The 19,006-nt window shown below is 42.5% G+C and overlaps 1 protein-coding gene across 32 annotated transcripts in view; it reads left to right on the top strand.

Annotated features, from left to right (window-relative positions):
• The window catches only part of MPHOSPH9 (M-phase phosphoprotein 9), an 85,977-nt gene that overhangs the window by 28,447 nt on the left and 38,524 nt on the right, over positions 1 to 19,006 (top strand). For 21 of the 32 annotated variants that reach the window (XM_065525278.2, XM_045366712.3, XM_045366713.3 and 18 more), the window contains 5 exons: positions 4,143 to 4,268; positions 4,435 to 4,895; positions 5,201 to 5,356; positions 9,477 to 9,564; positions 12,894 to 13,109. In XM_065525278.2, the coding sequence (XP_065381350.1) occupies positions 4,143 to 4,268; positions 4,435 to 4,895; positions 5,201 to 5,356; positions 9,477 to 9,564; positions 12,894 to 13,109 (1,047 nt within the window). The remainder of the gene's footprint in view (positions 1 to 4,142; positions 4,269 to 4,434; positions 4,896 to 5,200; positions 5,357 to 9,476; positions 9,565 to 12,893; positions 13,110 to 19,006) is intronic. The other 11 variants (XM_065525276.2, XM_074008255.1, XM_074008261.1 and 8 more) reach the window with 1 other exon arrangement.

Raw genomic sequence — 19,006 nt, 5'->3', positions numbered from 1 at the left:
AATAGAGATGGGATTTTTGCTGTGTTGCCTAGGCTGGTCTCAAACTCCTAGGCTCAAGTGATTCCCCGGCCTTCGTCTCCCAAAGGGCTGGGATTACAGCTGTGAGTCACTGTGCCCCTGGCCTATTATATACCTTTTTTTTTTTTTGAGACGGAGTCTTGCTCTGTCGCCAGGCTGGAGTGCAATGGTGTGATCTCGAGTCACTGCAACCTCCACCTCCTGGGTTCAAGCGATTTTCCTGCCTTAGCCTCCTAAGTAGCTGGGACTACAGGCATGTGCTGCCATGCCCAGCTAATTTTTTTCTGTTTTTAGTAGAGACAAGGTTCCATCATGTTGGCCAAGATGGTCTCGATCTCCTGACCTTGTGACTCACCTGCGTCAGCCTCCCAAAGTGCCGGGATTACAGGTGTGAGCCACTGTGCCTGGCTTATTATATAACTCTTATGCATACTTTAAAAAGGAAGACATAAGTGAAATAAAAGTGGCTAAAATTCTTTCCTTCTCAGAGGGTTATCTCTTCTCTTCTCTTTCTCTCTTTCTTCATGGTCTCACTCTGTTGCCCGGCTGGAGTATAGCAACTTGATCATAAATCACTGCAGACTCAACCTCCTGGGCTCAGGCGATCCTCTTGCCTCAGTCTCCTGCGTAGCTGATACTACAGTCACGTGTAACCACACCTGGCTCATTTTTTTGTTTTTTTTTTTTTTTAGTAGAGGCAAAGTCTCTCTATGTTGCCCAGGCTGGTCTCTTGAACTCCTGGACTCAAGCAATCCTCCTGCCTCAGCCTCCCAAAGTGCTGGGACAAGAGCATCAGTGATTCTGCATTTCTTTAAAAAGAATGGAAAGGCCTTTCTGCTTTTTACCTGGCTTAGTAGCATGTAGAACTAGCCTGCTTTGGACTCCCATGTGGAATATGTTGCTAAACGTGTCTGATTCACCCTTCTCTTAAATATTGGTCCTCAGGAGCTTCATTGTAGTGTGTCGGTTTGTCTTCCAAGCTACTGATACCTATTTGGCCAATTTTGAGCTCATAAGCAGGGAATGACAGTCTATCACAACCACAACTTGGCCCAAAGCAATTATAAGATGCCATTAATTACAAGAGTCATCCCTACTTTAGAGATGTTAATGTGACAAGAACATAAAAGTGGTGAAAAGTAGTACTTTTCTTTTTTTTTTTTTTTTTTTTTTTTTTTTGAGACGGAGTCCCGCTCTGTCGCCCAGGCTGGAGTGCAGTGGCCAGATCTCAGCTCACTGCAAGCTCCGCCTCCCGGGTTCACGCCCGTTCTCCTGCCTCAGCCTCCCGAGTAGCTGGGACTACAGGCGCCCGCCACCTCGCCCGGCTAGTTTTTTGTATTTTTTAGTAGAGACGGGGTTTCACCGTGTTAGGCAGGATGGTCTCGATCTCCTGACGTTGTGATCCGCCCGTCTCGGCCTCCCAAAGTGCTGGGATTACAGGCTTGAGCCACCGCGCCCGGCCGAAAAGTAGTACTTTTCTATTCCCATGAGCTTTGAATAGAATAACCCCAACTATTCCCCCAGGCCACCAGGCTGTGGCCATAGCCAGAGTAATGCTACTTTTCACAGGCTTCAGGTCTTGAAAAGGCTTCTTTAGGTTGTTGGCATGTAAGGAATGAATTCTACAGCAGGATTATGGGAATTGTGGTACTTTTTTGAGGCAGAGTCTCGCTCTGTTTCATAGGCTGGAATGCAGTGGTGTGATCTCGGCTCACTGCATCCTCTGCCTCCTGGGTTCAAGCGATTCTCTTGCTTCAGCCTCCCAAGTAGCCGGGATTACAGGCACGCGCCGCCACGCCCGGCTAATTTTTGTGTTTTTAGTAGAGATGGGGTTTCACCATATTTGCCAGGCTGGTGTCAAACTTCTGACCTCAAGTGATCCACCCGCCTTGGCCTCCCAAAGTGCTGGGATTACAGGTGTGAGCCACCACAGTATATTTTAAAGGTTTAGATTTAACAAATTAATGCCTTTAATGCACACACTCACAAGGTAGTTATAAGGTTTTAAAAATATATATTCGTGGTGCTCTGCAGCCTATGTAGGGTCTAGAAATGGGACATACATTTAAAGCTACATGATTAATGTATTCTTTCAGTGTTTTCAGTGTATCTATTGTTGAATCTGTAATCTCATTTGCGACAATGTTCACAGTTTAAATTTGAGGCCCAGGGTTAATTGGTTCTCCTCTCACACCCTATAATATGTCCCACCTTGAAATAATTTAAGCCCAAAGTTTTAATGTTTAGAGCCTAGACCTCTCTGCAACATTTTTAGTGTAGTGAAGCCCTGATTTCAGTTTTTCGAAATTAGGGTCCTATCTTCTGTTTTTTGAGATAGCGTCTTGGTCTGTCATTCAGGCTAGAGTGAAGGAGTGCAGTGGCATGATCCTGGCTCACTGCAACCTCTGCCTCCTGGGTTCAAGTGATCGTCCCATTTCAGTCTCCTGTGTCACTGGGATTACAGGCCTGTGCCACCACTCCAAACCATTTTTTGTATTTTTAGTAGAGACAGGGTTTCACCATATCAGCCAGACTGGTCTCGAACTCCCGACCTCAGGCGATCTGCCTGCCTCAGCCTCCCAAAGTGCTGGGATTACAGGCATGAGCCACCGTGTCTAGCCTAGGGTCATATCTTCTTATTTTACTAATGAATAAAGGGACTTATTTTCACTTGATCTTAGCCAAAAGGCTGAGAAGTGATGGGGGGGACTTATTTTCATTGGGTCACTTTGTGACACCTAGTTTTGGTTGGCCAACTCTTTAAACAAACATGCTTGTGACTACATAGATAAGGAACTCCACCTCTTGGTGCATTTTACTTCAGGCATATGAAATTAATTTGGCCAAAAGTTTTCTCATCCTTCTGTTATTCATTATGAAGTATTTTCTTTTCTTTTTTTCTTTTTTTTTTTTTTTTGAGACGGAATCTCTCTTTGTCGCCCAGGCTGGAGTGCAGTGGCGTGATCTCGGCTTACTGCAAGCTCCGCCTCCCAGGTTCACGCCACTCCCCTGCCTCAGCCTCCCAAGTAGCTGGGACTACAGGCACTCACCACCACGCCCAGCTAATGTTTTGTATTTTTAGTAGAGATGGGGTTTCACCGTGTTAGCCAGGATGGTCTCGATCTCTTGACCTTGTGATCTGCCCACCTTGGCCTCCCAAAGTGCTGGGATTACAGGCATGAGCCACCACACCTGGCCTTCTTTTTTTTGAGACCGAATTTCGCTCTTGTTGCCCAGGCTGGAGTGCAATGGCGTGATCTTGGCTCGCTGCACCCTCCACCTTCCAGGTTCAAGCAATTCTCCTGCCTCGGCCTCCCTTGTAGCTGGGATTACAGTCATGCACCACCTTGCCTGGCTAATTTTGTATTTTTAGTAGAGACGGGGTTTCTCCATGTTGGCTAGGCTGATCACCTCAAGTGATTGCCCGCCCTGGCCTTCTGAAGTGCTGGGATTTACAGGCATGAGCCACCGTGCCCAGCCTATGAAGTATTTTCTTACCTCAAAACTTGGTTGTTGGCTAGGCGTGGTGGCCCATGCCTGTAATCCCAGCACTTTGGGAAGCTAAGGTGGGAGAATTGCTTGAGCTCAGGAGTTTGAGACTAGCCTGGGCAACATGGCAAGACCCTGTCTCTACAAAAAAAATACAAAAATTAGCTGGGTGTGGTGGCGCACTTGTGTAGTCCCAGCAACTTAGGAGGCTGAGGCAGGAAGATCACCTTAGCCTGGGAGATTGAGGCTGCAGTGAACCGTGATCACACCACTGCACTCCAGCCTGGGCAACAGGGTGAGACGCTGTGTCAAAGAAACTCAAAAAATTGGTTCTTATTTTGAGTGGGAGAACTACTAAGAATTTCATTATTTGGAAGTATTCATAAGCTGCTAAATAATTAACATTCACATTATCCCCTTAGTGTCTTAAATAGTTAGGAGATCCAAACATCTTTCCATTTGGAGGTAGACTCATCATACTAGATAATGACTTCCAAGCTTGTATTACAAATCTGACAGTCTCCATTTTCAATTTGCTTAAAGTCTTTCAAAAATCTTTTTATGGTGCTTATTTTGATATCATTAATTTGTTTCATTATTGATAACACCATTTAATTTTGTTTCATATCTTTAAGTCTAATACTAGTAATGAGATGAAGCTACCGTCACTGAAGGATATTTATTATAAAAAACAAAGGGAAAACAAGCAGTTACCTGAGAGGAATCTCACTTCTGCTTCCAACCCAAATCATCCACCAGAGGTAAAGTTGTCCACATTCTGCCGAGCGAACATGAACAATGCTTCCTGACTCTTAACTTTTACCTCAAGCTTCATTTTCCCTAGGAGATCTAAAGCCTACTCACTTGAAAACAAGCAAAACAAAGCTGAGTTCTGAGGGTAAGACTTCCTTGTTGTCTTGTTTCTAGGTTCTGACTCTAGATCCTACGTTACACATGAAGCCAAAGCAGCAGATTTCAGGGATTCAACCGCATGGCCTTCCGAATGCCCTTGATGACAGAATATCCTTTTCCCCGGACTCTGTTCTAGAGCCTAGTATGTCTAGTCCCTCTGACATAGACTCATTTTCACAAGCAAGTAATGTCACTTCTCAGTTACCTGGATTTCCAAAATATCCCTCACACACAAAAGCTTCTCCGGTGGACTCTTGGAAAAATCAGACATTCCAAAACGAAAGTAGGACCAGTTCCACGTTTCCGTCAGTATATACCATTACTAGTAATGATATATCGGTCAACACTGTAGATGAAGAAAACACTGTCATGGTCGCTTCGGCCTCAGTCAGTCAGTCCCAGCTTCCAGGTACAGCCAACAGTGTCCCAGAATGCATTTCATTGACTTCCTTGGAAGATCCTGTGATATTGTCTAAGTATGTATTTCAGTGAATGGCTTGTAATGTTAATAGATTTTCTGTGATGTCTGATTGAAAATGATCTTTATTGAACTTCAGTATTGCATAAATTCTTAGAGATTTAGCATTTTTAAGATGGAGCATATAAAAACTCTTTCACTCGATTGTCAACTTTTTGTGTATTAATCTATATATTTTGTAGTATGCAAAGGAAATATGCTATATTTTTGCCCATGAGAATCATTGTGTTCTTGGTTTCTTCTTGTGGGATGGAGACTGAGGATAGCTTTCCTAATATATATTTTTTATTCTCAACGAATAAGGATTAGGCAGAACCTGAAGGAAAAGCATGCTCGACACATTGCGGATCTTCGAGCTTATTATGAATCAGAAATAAATAGTTTGAAACAGAAGCTGGAGGCAAAAGAAATCTCTGCAGTTGAAGATTGGAAGATAACCAATCAAATTCTTGTGGACAGGTAAAATTTATAATTTAGCTGTGAAGTTTTCTCCACCTTGGATGTGTTATTTTCACAGAAGTATAATGTGAGAAAACACATTGAAAACATATACTTTGGATTTGAAATTTTAACAGTCATGTTTGCCTAAGTATTTTTGAAGCTATGAACCCCCCTCTTATAATACACTAATAACTGACATGGAGCCATTTGTTTCACGTGGGCAAAATACTGAAACAGTTTAGTGAATTTTGTATATGCAGAGTAATGTCATTGATGGGAGGAATAGTACTATGGACTTCCTAATAAGTCTATGGCTTATGTCCTGTGGCAATTCTCAACCTTTTTAATAGGCCCATTAAAATACTGTAGTTCCCATTCCAAAAAAACCCACAAAGAAATACAGGGGAGAATGACCTTATATTCAGGATAGCTTCACACTTACATTAGAATCACTTAGAAAATTTGATGATTTCACTAGTATTAGTAATAGAGTCCTTGCAACATACTTTACAGTTAAACGGGACTTGGTCAGGCATGGTGGCTCATGTCTGTAACCCAGCACTTTGGGAGGCAGAGGCAGGCAGATGTCTTGAGCTCAGGAGTTCAAGACCAACCGGGGCAACATAATGGAACCCTGTCTCTACAAAAAATTAAAACATTAGCTGGGCATGATGGCGTGTACCCGTGGTCCCACTTACTGGGGAGGCTGAGGTGAGAGGATTGCTTGAGCTCAGGAGGTCGAGGCTGCGGTGAATTGAGGTTGTGCCACTGCACTCCAGCCTGGGTGACAGAGCGACACCCTGTCTCTAAATAAATAAACAGGACTTAAATAGATTGAAAATTGATGCAGGTCTAACTGATAGCAAGGAGTTCTCTAAGGAGAAAAGACAAAGCTCACTTCAAAGAGCTTAGGAGGGAACTAACATCTTCCATCTGGTTAACAGTTTAACTTTCAAAGTTATGGGAAAACTAGCCTTTATACTGTAAGTAGTTTTGGTTGCTGGCAGTTAACATGGCTGTCTTATTCTTGAATGTTTCTATAGCTTTCATTTTGCATTTGGTGGTGTGGGGGTACGATGGTAGGAAAAAGTAATTTGAAAAAGAGCCAAACCAAAAGAAAAGAGACAGGTTTAGGTTTTTTAGGACAAAAACAGTAGATAGCAGGTTATGGAAGTTGGGTTTTTTGTTATTGTTTTTGTTTAGAAGGCAAAGATGAGGCTGAGTGTGGTAGCTCACACCTGTAATCCCAGCACTTTGGGAGGCAGAGGCAGGCAGATCGCTTGAGGTCAGGAGTTCAAGACCAGCCTAGACAACATATTGAAACCCTGTCTCTACTGAATATACAAAAAGTAGCTGGATGTGGTGGTGCTCACCTGTAATCCCAGATACTCAGGAGACTGAGGCAGGAGAATCGCTTGAACCCAGGAGGCGGAGGTTGCAGTGAGCCGAGATTGTGTCACTGCATTCCAGCCTGGGTGACAGAGTGAGACTCAGTTTCAAAAAAAAAAAAAAAAAAAAAAGCAAAGATGACTGCAGTTACTTCCTGTAGGAAAACAAGTATGAAAGAAGCCCACCAGTGAACTTTTGAAGGTTAAACACAGAGTCCTAAAGAAGATACCTAGAGTAACTTATAGCCAGTTAAAATATTTTTATGACTAGAAGATGTTTGAGCATGTAGAGCAATGAGCAAATATAGGTGGAGCAAATTGGAAGCCAGGGTTTTAAGTAAATGGCTGTGTTATAGCAGTTAACAGTGGCAGGCTTGGTTACTGGAGTAGATGTAATCACTGTGTGAAATGAATAGCAGTACATTATTTTCTCCTCTTCCCAAAAAAGATTTGATCTGGCTTATGGTTTTAAAAAAAAAAAAGCTGTGTTACAGAGGACAGGAGAAACAAAATAAATGGCAGTCATTTAGAACCGGAGAAATGATTCCCCCAAGATAAAAACTATTGTTGGCCGGGTACGGTGGCTCAAGCCTGTAATCCCAGCACTTTGGGAGGCCGAGATGGGCGGATCACGACGTCAGGAGATCGAGACCATCCTGGCTAACACGTTGAAACCCCGTCTCTACTAAAAAGAATACAAAAAACTAGCCAGGCGTCGTGGCGGGCGCCTGTAGTCCCAGCTACTCGGGAGGCTGAGGCAGGAGAATGGCCTGAACCCAGGAGGCGGAGCTTGCAGTGAGCTGAGATCCGGCCACTGCACTCCAGCCTGGGCGACAGAGCCAGACTCCGTCTCAAAAAAAACAAAAAAAACCCCCAAAACAACAACAACAACAAAAAAACCATTGTTATCAGCATATACACTGATTGTTTTTCAAACTTAAAATTGCAAATTGGAGAATTTCCCTGGTGTTACAAATGCAGCCATTAGCCAGCTGTGATATCAGATTACTATGTCACGGATGTGGAACTTGGGACAGTGATCCCCTGGCACATTAGAATCCATAGTACTGAAAAAAGTCAAATACAATTAACACACTTAACTATTTGAGTGATTTTTCTTTTTTTTTTAAAGAATAGTCTTATCAGTATTTCATGTCTGAGCCGCATTAATGCACAGTGGTTAGGAGCATGAACTCTGAGTGCCCAGCTTACGCTCCCAGTGTGACTGCTTACAACCTGTGTGACTTTCAGTGAGGAACTGAACTGTTTTTGTTTTCTCAACTGTAAAATGGGACCAATGATAATCTGTTTTTTCTTTCTTTTTTTTTTTTTTTTTGAGACGGAATCTCTCTTTGTCGCCCAGGCTGGAGTGCAGTGGCGTGATCTCGGCTTACTGCAAGCTCCGCCTCCCAGGTTCACGTCATTCTCCTGCCTCAGCCTCCCGAGTAGCTGGGACTACAGGCGCCCACCACCATGCCCAGCTAATTTTTTGTATTTTAGTAGAGACAGGGTTTCACCGTGTTAGCCAGGATGGTCTCGATCTCCTGACCTCGTGATCCACCCGCCCCGGCCTCCCAAAGGGCTGGGATTACAGGCGTGAGCCACCACGCCCAGCTGGGACAAATGATAATCTTAATGGACAGAATTGTGAGGATAAATGGAACGTGCTTAAAGACCTGGTGTATAGTCAGTGCTAAATAAATAAAGCTTTTATTATTCATACTGTGTTAAACACTGAGTCAAAATGGTAACTGAATTCTATGTATTTTGTTATTTTGAGGGTCTGTGATAATTAACTTTACAAAGGAAGTTAATTATAAGAATAGTTATATTCATGCTAAATTTGAAATAGTACAGAAGGACATATGAAAAGTAAATTGGATCGCTTGAGTCCAGGAGTTTGAGACCAGCCTGGGCAACAAAGTGAGATCCCATCTCTACAAAAAATCAAGTTAGCTATATGTGGTGGTGCATATTCAAGAGGCTGAGGCAGGAGACTTGCTTGAGCCCAGAAGGTTGAGGCTGTAGTGAACCGTGATTGCACCACTGTACTTGAGCCTGGGTTACAGAGTGAGATCCTGTCTCCAAAAAAAAAAAAAAAGTAAATCTCCCTACCCCAACCTCTAGTCCCAAATCCCAAATTTAATTTTTTGCATTTTTCCAGAAATCATAATGCATACGTGTAGATACAGATTTTTTTCATAACTAAACCAGGCTATTTTATGTACATCTTTTTTTTTATATTTTAAAAAATAATTTTGGCTTTTTTTTTTTTTCGAGACAGGTTCTCACTCTGTCACTCAGGCTGGAGTGCAGTGGCGTGATCTCAGCCCATTGCAACCTCAGCCTCCCAGGTTCAAGCCACCCTCCCACCTCAGCCTCCTGAGTAGCTGAGACTGCAGGCATGTGCCACAATGCCCAGCTATGTTTTGTATTTTTAGTAGAGATGGGGTTTCACCATGTTGGTCAGGCTGATCTCGAACTCCTGGCCTCAAGTGATCTGCCTGCCTCAGCCTCCCAAAGTGTTGATATTACAGGTGTGAGCCACGGTACCTGGCCAATTTTAGTCTTTTCTCTACGTACTATATTATTAGATTCATTGGATATATTCTACTAAAATGGCATCCTGAGTCTTAGCTAACACTGGAGAATTTGTCTTATGTTATATATTAGATAATTGGTTAGATTTATGTAATATTTTAAAGGTAATAATTTTATCTTCTAATTGAAACTAAATTTATGGTTTTTAGATGTGGCCAATTAGATAGTGCTTTGCATGAAGCTACTAGTCGCGTGAGAACACTTGAAAATAAGAATAACTTACTGGAAATTGAAGTGGTAAGTACTCTTTTTTTGGTGGGGAGTTCTGGTAAGACAAATGAATTATTTCATGATAACATCAGTTATGTTTCTTGTCTTTTTAAGGAAGGCTTATGAAGCTTATATTTTTAGTGCTGTTGGCTTCATATAATACTATAAACTTTACCTTTTTTTTTTTTTTTTTTTTTTTGAGATGGAGTCTCGCTCTGTCGTTCAGGCTGGAGTGCAGTGGCACAATCTTGGCTCACTGCAAGCTCCACCTCCCAGGTTCACGCCATTCTCAATTGCCTTAGCGTCCTAAGTAGCTGGGACTGCAGGAGTCTGCCACCACGCCCGGCTAATTTTTTGTATTTTTTAGTAGAGATGGGGTTTCACCGTGTTAGCCAGGATGGTCTCGATCTCCTGACCTTGTGATCCTCCTGCCTCGGCTTCCCAAGTGCTGGGATTACGGGCGTGAGCCACCGTGCCTTTTTTTTTTTTTTTTTTTTTGAGACAGAGTCTCACTCTGTCACCCAGACTGGAGTGCAGTTGTGCGATTTTGGCTCACTGCAACCTTTGCCTCCCAGTTTCAAGTGATTCTCCTGCCTCAGTGTCCCTAGTAGCTGGGACTACAGATGCATGCCACTGCGCTGGGCTAATTTTTGTATTTTTAGTAGAGACGGGGTTTCGCCATGTAAGTCAGGCTGGTCTCTTAACACCTGACCTTGTGATCCACCCGCCTCGGCCTCCCAAAGTGCTGGGATTATAGGTGTGAGCCACTGCACCTGGCCTAAACTTTACCCTTTTAAAACTTACCTTTGGCCAGGTGTGGTGGCTCATGTTAGTAATCCTAGCACTTTGGGAGACTGAGGTGAGAGGATTGCTTGAGCCCAGGAGTTCGAGACCAGCCTGGGTAACATACAGAGACCTCTGTCTCTACAAATTAGCTGGGCATGGTGGTGCACAGCTGTCGTCCCAGCTACTTGGGAGACTGAGGCAGGAGGATGACTTAATCCCAGGAAGTTGAGGCTGCAGTGACCATGATTGTGCCACAGCACTGTAGCCTGGGCAAGAGAGCACGACCCTGTCTCAAAAATTGTTTTTTAAATTTTTTGCGATATAATTTGCATACCATAAAACTTACCCTTTTAAAGTATACAATTCCACGAATTTTAGTATATTTAGAGTTGGGCATCCACCATAATCAATTTTAGGACATTTTCCTCAAAAAAAAAAAAAAATCCCCACCCCTTAGCCGTCACCCCCCCTCATTCTGTCCTTCCACACCCGGGCAACCACTACTCAGTTTTCTTTCTCTGTGCATTTGCCTTTTCTGAACATTGATATAAATGAAATCCTAGACTGACCTTTCGTGTCTGACTTCTTCACTTAGTATAATATTTTCAAGGTTCATCCATGTTGTAACATATCAGTATTCATTCCTTTTTATGGCTGAATATGTTTCATTCTGTGAATAATACCCCATTTTTGTTTACATTCATCAGGTAATGTTTAGATTATATACTTTCTTGCTATTTAAATTATATTGCTATGAGTGTTTGTCTACAAGATTTGATGTGCCACATAAGTTTTTAGTTTACTTGGGTATATAACTAGAAGTGCATAAACTTTTTATGCTAAAATTACTTTTTACCCCCACGCATTACCAAGTTTTATTTTTTTACACATAACTTTTTTTCTTTCTGAACAAAGACCTTTGTTATTCGCTTTTGTAAGGCAATCTTTGTGTATTACCTTTGTGTAAGGCAGTCTTTTTAAGGGTCAAAAGTTTCTCAAAGTCTGTTTACAAGTTTTATTTTTAATATCTATTAGAAGATGAAATGCATAATAGCTATCACAGAGTAGTGCATATATGTATGAGATACATATAACCTTATGAACAAAATTTTGGTGGAAAACGTCTGTTTTGGTTTTCTGTTGAGACAGAGTCTCGCCCTTGTTGCCCAGGCTGGAGTGCAATGGTGTGATCTTGGCTCACTACAACCTCCGCCTCCCTGGTTCAAGGGATTCTCCTGCCTCAGCCTCCTGAATAGCTGGTATTACAGATGCCTGCCACCAAGCCCAGCTAATTTTTGTATTTTTAGTAGAGACAGGTTTTCGCTATTTTGGCCAGGCTGGTCTCGAACTCCTGACCTCAGGTGATCTGCCCGCTTCAGCCTTCCCAAGTGCTGGGGTTACAGGCACCCAGCCTATTTTGTTTTATATGTTGTTTTTATCTTTGCCTGTTTTTTTGGAGACAGGGTCTCACTTCGTCGCCCAGGCTAGAGTGCTGTGGAGCCATCATGGCTCCACTTGAGTCTCAACCTCTCGGGCTCAAGTGATCCTTCCACCTCAGCCTCCTGAGTAGTTGGGACTATAGGCACGCACCACCACACCCGACTGATTTTTAAAATTTTTTGTCAAGACAGGCTATGTGGCCCAGGCTGGTCTTAAACTCCTGGGCTCTAGCAGTCCTCCCAAAGTGCTGGGATTTCCGCTGTGAGCCACAGTGCCTGGCCTGTTTGCTTTTTTAGTTCCTCTCCTCCGAAGCTTCATGATATTAGGGACTATTGTCTTTTTTGTTAATCTTAACATTTCTAGCAACCTAGTGCCTGGCACCTAGTGGGTATTCCGGAAATGATTGTTGAATGAATATTAACATATTAGATGGGTTTTGAATTTCCTGTATTTTCATAGTGAGAGGGTATGAAATGTTTTTCTCCTCCCTAAATGTTGATGTTGGGCAACAAAGTCCAGCTATGCTTTCAAAATAATTTCCCTAATAGCAGTGGTTATTTTTTCCTTATTAAAGTGAACTGTAGGAGCTATTAGGTGAGTCCTAGAATCAAAGTGCCATAGATGGTAGTTTCCTGTATACCGTATGATAATGTCAGGGGCTGGTATTCCAGTAGAACTATTCTTTCTGGACTCTCCATCTCAGAATACAACAAAATAGATTTATTTATTTCCATTTCTATGTTTTGTTCATTTTTTAATGCCCATAATTTATTAGCTCTTATTGAGGCATCTTATTTTTCATAAATTTTGGGCTGGGCATGGTAGCTCATGCCTGTAATCCCAGCACTTTGGGAGGCTGAGACCTGTAGATTACTTGAGGTCAGGCTTTTGAGACCAGCCTGGCCAACATAGTGAAACCCTGTCTCTACCAAAAATACAAAAAATTAGCCAGGAGTGGTGGTGGGCACCTGTAATCCCAGCTCTTGGGAGACTGAGGCAGGAGAATTGTTTGAACCCAGGAGGTGGAGGTTGCAGTAGGCCAAGATTGCGCCATTGTACTCCAGTTTGGGCAACAGAGCGAGACTCCCATCTCAAAAAAAGAAAAAAAAATGTTTGTCTTTGTTTTGTAGAATGATTTGAGAGAACGCTTCAGTGCAGCCAGCAGTGCTTCCAAACTTTTGCAGGAACGAATTGAGGAAATGAGAACAAGCAGTAAAGAAAAAGACAATACCATCATTCGACTAAAATCTAGACTGCAAGATTTAGAAGAAGCATTTGAGAATGCTTACAAACTCTCAGATGATAAAGAAGCTGAACTAAAACAAGAGAACAAAATGTTTCAAGATGTAAGTAATGAATAATAGTAACTTAATGATGTGATTGGCTAAAAGTAATTTAGGTATTATACTCTTACAAGTGATTATGACTTTCTAGGCTTATTTTATTATTTATTGATTTATTTTGAAACAGAGTCTCACTCTGACACCCAGGCTGGAGTGCAGTGGCACAAGCTCAACTCACTGCAGCTTTGACCTTCTGGGCTCAAGTGATCCTCTCACCTCAGCTTCCCAAGTAGCTAGAATTACAGGTGCCTACCACTGCGCCCAGATAATTTTTGTATTGTTAGTAAAGTTGGGGTTTCCCCATGTTGGCCAGGCTGGTCTCGAACTCCTGACCTCAGGTGATTCACCTGCCTCGGCCTCCAAAAGTGCTGGGATTATAGGCATGAGCCACCACACCTGGCCTTTATTTTAGTTTTACATAACTTTGCAGCAACTGTGAATATGTACCTTCCTAATGGAGCCAGTTGGGTCTTGCCTTGCAGCAAGAAGTCAGATACTTAGAACGATGGCATCACTCCCAGATCTTTTCTGTTTCTAGCAGGTCAACTTAAAAAAAAAAAAAAAAAAGCCTGTGTCTGCATCAGGTCAACTTTCAAGCTATCTTAACATCTGTGTGTCTGGCAGGATAAAATGCTATGAACCAGATTTAGAGCAGGTTTGATTATATTTTTTCACTTTGGTATAATTTCACTTAAAATTTGGATTTGTATAACAGTGAAACTAGATTAGGTTTCAGGTTGCTTATTTTTTTGTAAATTTTTCTTTCTTTTTGTTCTTAGAGACAGGGTCTCACCATGTTGTCCAGGCTGGCCTCAAGCCCCTGGGCTCAAGCAGTCTCCTCTCAGCCTTCTGAGTAGCTGGGTCTACAGGTGTGTGCCACTGCACCTGGCTTCTAAATTTTTCTTAACGTCCCTTTTCAGGATATTATGATACATAAGTAATCTGGAAGTATTTAGGCTGTTGAAGTTTTCTATCTAATTGCTTTAGATTTGCATCTCATGAAAAACAGCAGTCTTCCCTACTTACCTCTTAGTATCCTACCCTAGAGGCTGTTACTTTCAGCTCTTTTAGCTATTTCTTCTAGCATTTTCCTCCATGTTTACAAATAATATTCTTATATTGCTCTCTCATTTTTTTCCATCAGTTTCAGACACACTGACTTTCTCCTCTGCAGGGTCACAGTGTGGCTTTCTTACACCATTTGCTGCAACACAGACACTTCTGCTCCTTCCCATGTGATTCATGTATGTGTGTTTGTGTGTGTGTGTGTATGTATATACGTGTGTGTGTGTGTGTGTATATATATATTTTTTTTGAGATAGAATCCCTCTCTGTCGCCCAGGCTGGAGTGTAGTGGCATGATTTTGGCTCACTGCAACTTCTGCCTCCCAGGTTCAAGCAATTCTCCCTCAACCCCCTGAGTAGCTGGGACTACAGGCGCACGCCACCAGCTAATTTTTGTATTTCAGTAGAGACATGGTTTCACCATGCTGGCCAGGCTGGTCTCGATCTCTTGACCTCTTGATTTGCCCGCCTCGGCCTCCCAAAGTGCTGAGATTATAGGCGTGAAGCAGTATTTTTTTCTTTTAGTAATTTGTAAAATAATGGTGCGATTTATAATCAATGGTGTCTTAAAATGGAAATTATATATCATTTATTACATCTGTATAAATATTGTTCACAGTTAAGCTGTGGTAGCATACTGTAATTACATATTACGTTTCCCTTCCTTTTCTTTTCTTTCTTTTTTTTTTTTTTTTTGAGACAGGGTCTCACTCTGTTGCCCAGGCTGGAGTGCAGTGGTGCGATCACAGCTCACTGAAGCCTCAACCTCCCTGGGCTCAGGTGATTCTTCCACCTTGGCTTCCCAAGTTGCTAGGACCACAGGCACATGCCACTATGCCTGGACAATTATTTAACTTTTTTTTTTTTTTTTTTTGAGATGGAGTCTTGCCTGGTTGCCCAGGCTGGAGTACAATGGCATGATCTCGACTCACTGCAACTTGTGCCTCCCAGGTGCAAGTGATGCCCCTGCCTCAGCCTCCTGAGTACCTGGGATTACAGGTGCACACCACCATACTTGGCTAATTTTTGTATCATTGGTAGAGACAGGGTTTTGCCATGTTGCTCAGGCTGGTCTCAAACTCGTGGGCTCACACGTTCCTCCCGCCTCAGCCTCTCAAAGTGCAGGGATTACAGGCATGTGCCACTGCACCCAGCCTTTTTCTCATCAAGCTTTTACCTCCTAGTTTTAGCTTCCATTGAGGAGTCTCGCCTCAAAGAAGCACATACTGTGGTGTTTTTTTTCTAATTTTGTATTCCTTCCGCATTTGACTGAAAGGAGCTTCCCTCTTTCCTTGACTTATCTATTATTTGCCTTTAGAGACAAATCCTTGCTTTGCAGTCCAGGCTGGAGTAAACAATCCTTCTGCCTTAGCCTCCTGAGTAGCTAGGATCCTACTACTAAAGCGCATGTCCTTTACTTTGTTATATCAGTAAATAAGATTGATGGATTCTTATTTTACTCAGTGAATTACAGTTCTTTACCACGATTATTTTGATACTCATGGTGTCCCAAGTTTGGCCAGTGGGACACACATCAGGCTGGTCCCGTATCTTTTTGACATGCTTTTGTCATTCTTTGAGCATGTGCATATTTCCTGGCACAGCACTGTGTTCCAGGCTCATCTTGTACTTTTCAAAGCCCCAGCCTAGAATCAGTCATTTTTTCTGTTGAGTTGTGGTTCTTTTTCATGGAAAATGGTATTCAGACCTTAAGATCTGCTACTAGGCCGAGTGTGATGGCTCACACCTATGATCCCAGCACTTTGGGTGGCTGAGGCAGGCAGATCACCTGAGGTCAGGAGTTTGAGACCAGCCTGGCCAATGTGGTGAAACCCTCACTTCTACTAAAAGTACAAAACATTAGCTAGGCATGGTGGTGCATGCCTGTAGTCCCAGCTACTCAGGGTGCTGAGGCAGGAGAATCACTTGAACTGGTACTAAGTATATTCATTGCTACTGGGATGTCATTGTTTCTTTCTTTTTTTCTTTTTTTTTTTTTGAGACAAAGTTTCACTCTTGTTGCCCAGGCTAGAGTGCAATGGCGCAATCTTGGCTCACCGCAACCTTCGCCTCCCAGGTTCAAGCGATTCTTCTGCCTCAGCCTCCTAAATAGCTGGGATTTCAGGCTTGCACTACTATGCCCAGATAATTTTGTATTTTTAGTAGAGACGGGGTTTCTCCATGTTGGTCAGGCTGGTCTCGAACTCCCGACCTCAAGTAATCTGCCTGCCTCAGCCTCCCAAAGTGCTGAGATTACAGGCGTTAGCCACCACGCACAGCCTGGGATGTCATTGTTTCTAATTATTCACAAACTCACCACAATTACGTTTGAGTAGCGATGAAGCAGCAAAGGATAGCTAGAATGCGTTGTTTTTAGCTGAAATTGTATTAATGTAGCCAGTGATACACTGACTTTGCATTTATCATATCTAACACTTCAAGCATACAGAAAAGTATAGAGAATAATATAACGAATACCGTTCTAGTCTTCTCTAGATAGAATGAAACACTGTCTTCTATTCCTCTCTTTTCCACCCTAGAGGTACCCACTTTGTTAAATATGCTGTGTTATCCTCATGCAGTTCTTTTTGCTTCTACTACATGTGCATGTGTTTGTAAACAATGTTTAGTAATGTTTTATGTGTTCTTGAGCTATGTATGAATTGTATTGCATTGCATATATCCTGCCGCAACCTGTTTTTTTCCCTTTCAACATTGTTTCTGAGATTTGCCATGTTGACACATTCAGCTTTTATTGATTCATTTCAATTTAAACATTTACATTTGAAATATTTTAGGTACATAAAAATATATAAAGAATAATGTAACATACGTATGAATTCACCACCCATCTTAAGAAATAAAATACTACAAATGCGGTTGACATCCCCTGTGTACCCTTTTCTGATCAATTCTGTCTTCCTGGGAGTAACTGATCTAAATTGTGTAAATATCATTCCCTTGTCTTTGTATGGTCATATGTGTGTGTATGTATCCTTAATTAGTGTTACTTCTTTGGCATATCTTGAAACTTTTATAAATGCTATCAGTACTGGGCCGGGCGCGGTAACTCACACCTGTAATCCCAGCACTTCGGGAGGCCAAGGCAAGTGGATCACGAGGTCAGGAGATTGAGACTCAGGAGGCTGAGGCAGGAGAATGATGTGAACCTGGGAGGCAGAGCTTGCAGTGAGCCGAGATTGTGCCTCTGCACTCCAGCCTGGGTGACAGAATGAGACTCCGTCTCAAAAAAAAAAAAAAAATAATGCTGTTAATACTGTCTTTACTGTTTTTTTTTTTTCCCCCCCACCGTGTTAGTCAGGATGATCTCGATCTCCTGACCTCGCGATCCACCCACCTTGGCCTCCCGAAGTGCTGGGATTACAGACCTGAGCCACCGCGCCTGGCCTTAATACCGTTTTTACTGTTTTGCAACTTTTTTCACTTGCGAGATTTGCCTAACTGAATACATGTAGTAGTAGCACAACTTCATTTGTGTTCGTTCCTGTGTCGTCCATCATGTGGCTCTTCCACAGTATATTTATCCACTTTCCTTTTGCCAGTTTGTCACTGCTGTTAGGAGCAACACTACTATGAACATTTCTACTATGTGGCTCCCTGTGCCAATGTGTGCAAGCACCTCTAGGGTATTGTTCTAGCTGCCATAGCTCTAAAACTCATAACCTCAAATCTTGACATATTCTGCTATGAACTCTGTTGTTTAGGAGCTTGTACTGGGCCCAGCAGGGACAGCCTGCCTGCTCTGCAGTATCTAGGACCTCAGCTAGAAACTTAAGGACTGGGTGTTGGAATCTTCTGAAGGGCGTGTTCCGTCATGAATGGTGGCTGTCAGCTAAGGCCATAGTTCCTCTCTGTGTGGTTAGGTTGGGTTTCTTTGCAACATGATGGCTTACTACTAAAGACAAGTGTCCTGAAAGAGCATCCCAGCAGCTACATTGCCTTTTATGACCTTGCCTTGGAAACTGTACAGCATCACTTGTACCACATTCTATTTTTTTGAGACAGGGTCTTACTCTGTCATTCAAGCTGGAGTGCAGTGGCTTGATTATAGTTTACTGGAGCCTTGACGTTCTGGGCTCAAGTAATCCTCCTGCCTCACCCCTCTGAGTAGCTAGGACTATAGGCGTATGTCACCACACCTGGCTAATTATTTACTTTTATGTTTACTATTTCTTTTCTTTTCTTTTTTTTTCTTTTCTTTTCTTTTATTGAGATGGAGTTTTGCTCTTGTTTTCCATGCAGGAGTGCAGTGGCGCTATCTCGGCTCACTGCAACTCTGCCTCCCAGGTTCAAGGGATTCCCCTGCCTCAGCCTCCTGCGTGGCTGGGAGTACAGGTGCGCACCACCACGCCTGGCTAATTTTTTGTATTTTAGTAGGAGACGGGTTTTCACAATGTTGACCAGAATGGTCTCGATCTCCTGATCTCAGGTGATCCGCCCACCTCAGCCTCCCAAAGTGCTGGGATTATAGGCATGAGCCACAGTGCCCAGCCTCTATTCTATTTTTTAAACAATCCCAAAATCCTGCATAGGTTCAAGGGGAGGGAAAATGGATATCATCTCTTAATGGAACACAGCAAGGTTCTGCAAGAGCTTATGGGACTGGAAATATTGCTGTGGCTGTTACTGGGAAATATAGCCTGTTATAATAGTCTCTTTCTCTGAATGCAGTGACTGGGACATAGAATATGAGCTTTGTTATCTTTTTTAGATATTGCTAAATTGCTCTCTGAAATGGTTGTACCAGTTTATTTTCCTGCCAGTATTGTATGATAATTCTTATTTTTCTAGATTATGTCCAGTGCTTGGTATTG

Source organism: Macaca fascicularis, chromosome 11 (assembly GCF_037993035.2).
Source record: "Macaca fascicularis isolate 582-1 chromosome 11, T2T-MFA8v1.1".
NCBI lineage: Eukaryota > Metazoa > Chordata > Mammalia > Primates > Cercopithecidae > Macaca > Macaca fascicularis.
Note: the sequence above shows the minus strand (reverse complement) of the source record. Positions and strands in the feature narration are given on the sequence as shown.